At 36.2% G+C, this 6,956-nt stretch overlaps 1 protein-coding gene across 1 annotated transcript; it reads right to left on the reverse strand.

The window, feature by feature from the left end:
* Window positions 1-436: 436 nt before the first annotated feature.
* Window positions 437-5,950, reverse strand: LOC104507560 (LIM domain transcription factor LMO4.2-like; the record flags this gene model as incomplete). Its single annotated transcript, XM_010148887.1, is given in 4 exon segments — window positions 437-1,187; window positions 5,344-5,499; window positions 5,855-5,880; window positions 5,883-5,950. Coding segments are annotated over 4 exon segments (259 nt in total), but the record flags the coding sequence as incomplete, so codon positions are not given.
* Between the last annotated feature and the right edge of the window lie 1,006 nt (window positions 5,951-6,956).

Consider the following 6,956-nt stretch of genomic DNA (forward strand, 5'->3'; position numbering starts at 1 on the left):
TGACCTCTTATGGTATATACATACATACACCTCATGCTTGCACACTCACAGGCACATGCACACCCTTAACACAGATGATTCTGCAGAAAGGAACCAGATAGGAGACCACAATACCTGTACGTGTACCATACTTCACTGCAACATGATTTATACTGTACTTGCTGTTACGAGAATTAAGAATCTCAATGAAAAAAATAATAAAGATTATTTTGAAGTAGTGCTCTGTATCCTTGCCAAAAGTAACACGGTTAAGTAGTTTAACAGATTCTTTACTGGTGTGAGACAAAAAAAAAAAAAAGTCCAAACCAAAAAGCTACTTTTAAAGGTAATTGACAATTAAGGTAATGACTACATAAGACATGGTTTCAGAATAATGTTTTGAATGTAGTTAAAAAAAAAAAAAGAGGCAAAGCTTCTAAAACCCATACTCAATTCAGTGTTGTTTTACTTTTTTATTATTTAAATACACCATACTAGAGCAAATGTCTCTGAAAATATCACAAATAAAAGATTTTTCTTCATTCAGCAAATTAGAAGTAGGTGAAAATTTCTACACAGTAGCTGCTATGAGCCTGACTTTTTTTTCTCTTTTTCTTTTTTTTTTTTTTTGCCATGGGAAGTTGCAACATTAGGACAAAAACACTTACATGCATACATACATTGTATTTTACAGTGATACAATAAAAGTGTTTGTGATAGAATATCACAAAAGCCACATCTTTATCTCATGTTCAGTTTGATTGAAACACATTTCCTTACAACACTTAAATATACAAAGAGCAAATAGAATGTTGTTAAGGTAAAACACAGGGTACAAACTGGCCAGTGCCCTGCTAATTGTTAATGAGGGTAGAAAGCAGATTTCAATGCTTCTTTTAATTAGCTTCATTAGTCATCTTCCCCACCCGGCCCCCCAAAGATGTCCTCCGGTGGATCTTTTTTCATTTTCTCTACAGTCTCCCATTAGCCCAGGTTCATGGAGTCCTTAATGTTCATATTCAGTCATTTTAATACATCAATAAATGTGGGAAGGGCAATCAAGAATAAAGAAGGTGCAATGGTATGGAGCTGGCATTGATGCTAGCTACAAAGGTGACTTGTCTACTTGGAGACATGGGATCCATCTGTGATGAACAAAATTTGAGATGAAGGCACGCATTCTGCATTACTCTGACCTTTTAGCAGACCTGTAAGAAATAAAAATGGGTATCTTAGCTAGAATACTAAATTTGAGATAGGAAACTACAACATGACTGCTTTTGTCTCTTCTTTATTCACTAATCTCTTTTTTATTAGATTACTTCCCAACTGTGACTTGATTAAGGCTTTCCACACTATCCATTCATACTGCTAATGTTTCAACTTCAAATACCAAAAGGCAAACATTTTCTGCAGCTTCACTACTAAAAAGAGCAGGGACACACACACACAAAAGACGACAACAATAATAAGTGTACTTTCCGGTAACAAATCGTACAGTGAATACGGTGGTTTTTCTGGGCCCCTTTTAAAAGGGAAGAAACGCTATGCCATGCCTTTAAAGAAGCTAGTAATATGATCTTATAATTGGAAGAAATAGTGTGTAAAGCAAATAAGAAGTACAGCCAATATCCTCCCAAGGCAACTTTGGTTAATATGCTGCATTGCACAAGAGTTAAATATAGATATTTCAGGATTTCCTCCCCCCATTTAATATTCCTCATCTGGTGTGTTAGTTAATGTTACATAAACATTTTAATATATGAAGTCAAACATGTGCTTTCACACTGGTGTTAATGAATTGTGATAATTAAAAGTGTCTAACTCAATAAAAATCTAAACTTTCTTGGATAAAATAGAAATGATCATCCATAGTGTTCAAATACAATCTGTTTGCAATTACCAAAATGAAATAATATATATTAGATTTTTATGGTTTTTAAATGACATTTTGCGCTTCCCAGGAAGTTCTTTTTTCACCCTTTCTCTAAGTTACTAAAAGCCTGAGGTCTATTAGTAACTGCAACCCCCCACTTTCAACCTAATTAAAGTAGTAGAGGCTTGGAGGTTTAATTCCCCAGAGCTGAAGCTCAGTGTGAGAAAGGTAATTTGTCTGTCCAGAACAAAGATTAGGGAACAGCCAGCTAGCATATTTAATAAATGAGCATCAAATATCTTCTACTATGGACACAGACAACACCAATTATGTAACTACAAGGGAATTGTTGAGTGATATGTAAACTAGAAGATTTTTAAGATCTCTGAGAGACATAATCTAACTCATACTTTATTTAAAAGTATAGAAGCTGAAGACAAGCATTTGCTATGAACGTTGCCAAACGGTGGAAAATGTACACTTTTAGTGGGTGGTAATACGGCTGCAAACAAGAAATATACAGGAATACTACCACTACCAAAAAAAGCACAGAATTCTTGACAACACAGTCCCTTCAAATGAAAGGGCACACAGGACATCACCATCCAAGAGTTTGCGTTCTGCAGACAAGCAGTACCAAGTTCAGATAAAGCAGGTTTTTTGAAACCACAGAGCAAGCAATAGGAAGTTATAATTCACACATGTGAATTGCCTCAGGGAGGCAGAAGGCAGGAATAGCCAATATCGTTGGTTTTGCCTCCTTAAGAAAAGGAAGTTTTTAAGCAAAGTTCGGTCATGCAACCCTTTCTGCCTGCACCAATCACCAATAGGTGTTAACTGGTAAACTATCTTAAGACAACAGCGAGTTCCTAACGGTCACCTTCACATACACCCCAAATGCTGGGAGTATGTCTCAATCTCTCCAGTTTAATAAAAACCCCTGTGAATATTCTCCTGTGCCTATAATCTCTAGTGGTACAATAACCTGGAGACTGATTGATCTTTAATGTTTAATAAAGAGTATCTGTTACAGCCAAATCTGTCATAGTGGAAGAACATTTTTAATTAGTGGCCCTAAACCACACCGCTTTCTGGAAAACATCTCTGCTGTAAACATCTTTAGACTGTTAAAAAGCTAACACACAAAACATGACTCTCCTGGCACCTGCCCCTGTAGCTTCCAAAGCTCCAGAAACCTGACGAATCTATGAATTATCAACTTGTCTCCTCAACTACATTTCAGTTTTCTGGGATGCAGGTGCTTCACAATTCCCCTTTGAAAACTGGTAGGAGAACTCGCACCATTTTCTAGACAAATTACTTAAAAAAGCCAAAACACACATACACACAAACAAACACAAAAAACTACAACACTATAATCTCTCCCCCCAATCTTCTCCGTAATACCTCTTCATCTGCCTCATCATTGACTGCAGCAATGCAGTTAATAGTCAGTGACAAGAACTAATAAAACCCTGCTCTCACGTTTTTCTCGCGTTTAGCCTCTACCAGGTGTCCACAGCCGTGAGCTCTGCAAGCCCAGCCCAACTTTGCTTCTCTTTTTCATGTTCTATGTTCCTCATCATGTCTACTGCCGTTATAGCAACTAAATCATTTTTATGTTTTGCTAAGGCATAGCAAGAAACTGATAAAACTAAGTGACAATTTAGACACCTATTTGAAGTTACATTAAACTTTACATTCACAGAAGACAAGTGGATAAACCACTCTCTCGCAATGGTAAACCTTTTACTGCAGTGTATAAAGATGAATGGTTTTACCTATATTTTGAATTGGGATTCTTACAGATACTCATTTAACAGATTCACTGCTAGCCAGTTTACAGTACAGATTTGTTTCATTAAAATTCACAACAGTATAAATCTATGAATCTTTAACTGTATTTGTACTTCCTTGAGAAAAGGCTGCACATTCTCCTCCCATCTTAATTATCTTTGTTCTGCCTGGCCATATAGGACTTTTGTACTCAACTCTCTCATCACCTCAATTGACAAATTAGGTAAATAAAAAAGGTCCATGTTTTATTTTGATGTAATTACATTCACTGTACGAGACCTGAAAGAATACTTAAAATTAATCAGTAAATTTATGCACAGGAAAAAAAAAGCAAACACGGATATTGAAATGTAGCAACACAACAACAAAAATAATCATGGAAATTAAAAACCAGTTCATGTTTTCTTGGACATATTTCTCCACTAAGTAAAAGCACTAAAAAATATTCTGTACGTTACAGAACAGACCAGCCTAGCATTTGCCCCAGATTTTTTTTAATCTTCCAAATTCCTACTTGCAGATAAATGTTATTTTTTGTGATCCTTACAGACATTAATGAAGTTCCTATTGTAAATCTATAAAGAATTACCAACTGAAGTGTGCACTTTTTGTTTCATTGCAATAACTCAGTGCTGTGTGATTGCCTGGGTTAATGATGAAAAAGTCAAATATACTATCAGAGCTGATGGAAAAATCTATCACCAATCTGAAATTAAAATTCATCTGTGGTCAATAAGATTTAATATCCATGCAAGTGGCGCTGTAAAGAGTAAATGAATCAATGTCATCAATACATAATCAGTATGAAATATGATGTGAATAAAATTATGTGCAAGAGTCATACATTCACTCTTTTCTGGACCAGGGTGGAATGAACAGTCTCTTAACTCAAGGTTGACAGTAATTGTTACAAATTAGGCACAGCAGTTATCAAAATGCACTCGCTTGCATAGCTTTAGGACTTATTAAGGAGATTAAAATAGATCTAAAACTATCTAGTTTCAGAGTTACAGGACAACTGTTGATCAGAATTTTTTTTTCTCCTTTTTCTCTTATATGATTTGTACAGCCACTATTTACTCATTTAGCTAGAAACCAAGAGCTATCAACCACAGAGATACACGATCTCTAGCTGAGCTATTAGTGTTATGGAGCGATAAGAAAATAGCACTTTGGTTTTTAAATCTGGAGTTATGACATACAAAACATACAAGAAAAAACTTCTGAAAGAGTACCCCAGCATGCTTCCTCAACTAAAGCCTTACAGCAAAATACATTGGTTTAGTTCAGGAACCTTCTTTTCACAAGATATTTATTTCCACATTAAAGGATTCCATTTTCCTCCCCAGAAACCTGGTCTCTTGTAGCCCTTAATTTCAAGATTATAAAATAAAATACTTCTCTTTGTTAAAGAATTTATATTAACATATGCTCTCCATTTTGCTTTGTACATAAGGAGTTCAACAGCTGTATAGATGCACATGCCCAAACCAAAATAAACTGACTCACCCTACATGTCGTATTTAAAAGGTTAGTGTTTTCCCCCCATTCCCCATGCCTAAGGTATTTAAGGTAAGTTCAGTTACTTAAAAGTCTCCTTGCAGGGGTGGGGAACGTCCACTATTAGAACAAAAAGAAATTGATCTTCATTTAGCTCTAATAAAGCTTATTAGTAATTGTTGAGTATTCACCTTCTGGTCTGGCAGTAGTGGATTACTCTGAAGTGAATTCAAATGGCCATTGATGAGAGCTGTAGGTCTATCATGTTCACAAAATAAACTGCCATTGATGTAGTGAAACCGATCTCCGGGGACCAGGCGATTCCGGCAGGTAGAGCATGTAAAACACTGAAAAGGGAAAGAACAGCACAAATTAAGTATGCTGTAGGTTTGAAAATTACACTTCAGAGACTGCGAGTACAGTTGAGATATGGAGCTGCTTGGTTTCTAGTCTCTCCAAATATGGCATTAGTCTTACCTGTTGGGACTGTGCAGTACATAACTCAAGTACAGTTTTACCGATTACGAGGGAACAAAGCTACACGCTAAGGGAAGCTTTATAATATATACTCATATTTCTAGTTATTGCTTTGCATTTCATTCATAAGCAGATGCAGATTTTATACTAAAGCAGCACAGCAATACTAATCAGCTCCTAAAAAAAAAAACAAACACCCAAACACAGAAAAAAAAAACCCCTCACCTTAAGATGATAGACATTGCCCTGTGCCTCAGTACCAGCTCGCTAGCAGGAAGGGACTGTCCACAGGCACTGCAAGCACCACTATTTCCAAATAACCTGAAACAGAGGTGATGATCATGAATAATTTAATACACAGGAGGCTCTAAACATTTTTGTACATCACTGCAATGGTTTATTACACAACTATTCCAGACTTCTGACCCCCGTCTTCCAACTTGCTTTTGTGTTGTAACATGAAAAAGTATATTTTTGTGTAACAACTGGTAGCTTCACCCTTCCTGGGATGTGGTTACACAGGATTTAATCAGAAATATTGACTTACACCTCTAGAAACACAAACAATTCTGTACTACACACACTTTATCAGATTACTGGGTTCATCATAAAAAAAAAAAAGATACAATTCATGACTGGACTTTAAATGCATTGTGTCCTTGAAATTATATGAAGAACTCTTTTGTACTTTAATCATATCTTGAGATATGAGTCATCAAAAGGGTTAAGAGGATTTGATTGTATATCTAAGAAGACATCATGCTCAGTGTATTGAAACTCCAGTAAACCTCCATCAGCGCAGAGTTTCCATTAGAAACTCTCTGCTATCCAGGTTGATATATAATGTGTATGGGTTAACCTTTTCAATCATGGTGTCAACACTTTAGATTTGCCTCTGCTCATCTCTTTCATCCTAACCTTCTCTCTCTCTTGATAATGAAATGCTTGCTCCAACTTCCCTCTATCTGCTCCTGAGTCCACAATTTAGATTACTTCATCTCTGCTAGCAACAAACTGAATGAAATTTCGATTTGAGCAGAAAGTAATTTACCGGGATCTGGACCCATTTGTCATCATATCTCTCTGGGTGTTTGCTGTATCACTGCAGTTTTCCTATGCAATCAAATGAGACCACAACATCTGCCATTGGAGGGGGGGGCACATGCAGAGGGGGAGGGGGGGAATAGGCAGAAGAGTGGTGAAGAAAAATATATACATAATTCTTCAAGTCCATTTAAAGGCACAACGCATCGATTCAAAATATAATACAATAATGATTATTGAGTTCTACTTTTACAGGCTGCGTTAGCTAGAATTAGAAAACCTT

The sequence above is a fragment of the Eurypyga helias genome, unplaced genomic scaffold (genome assembly GCF_000690775.1).
Source record: "Eurypyga helias isolate BGI_N326 unplaced genomic scaffold, ASM69077v1 scaffold5033, whole genome shotgun sequence".
NCBI classification, from domain to species: Eukaryota; Metazoa; Chordata; class Aves; order Eurypygiformes; family Eurypygidae; genus Eurypyga; species Eurypyga helias.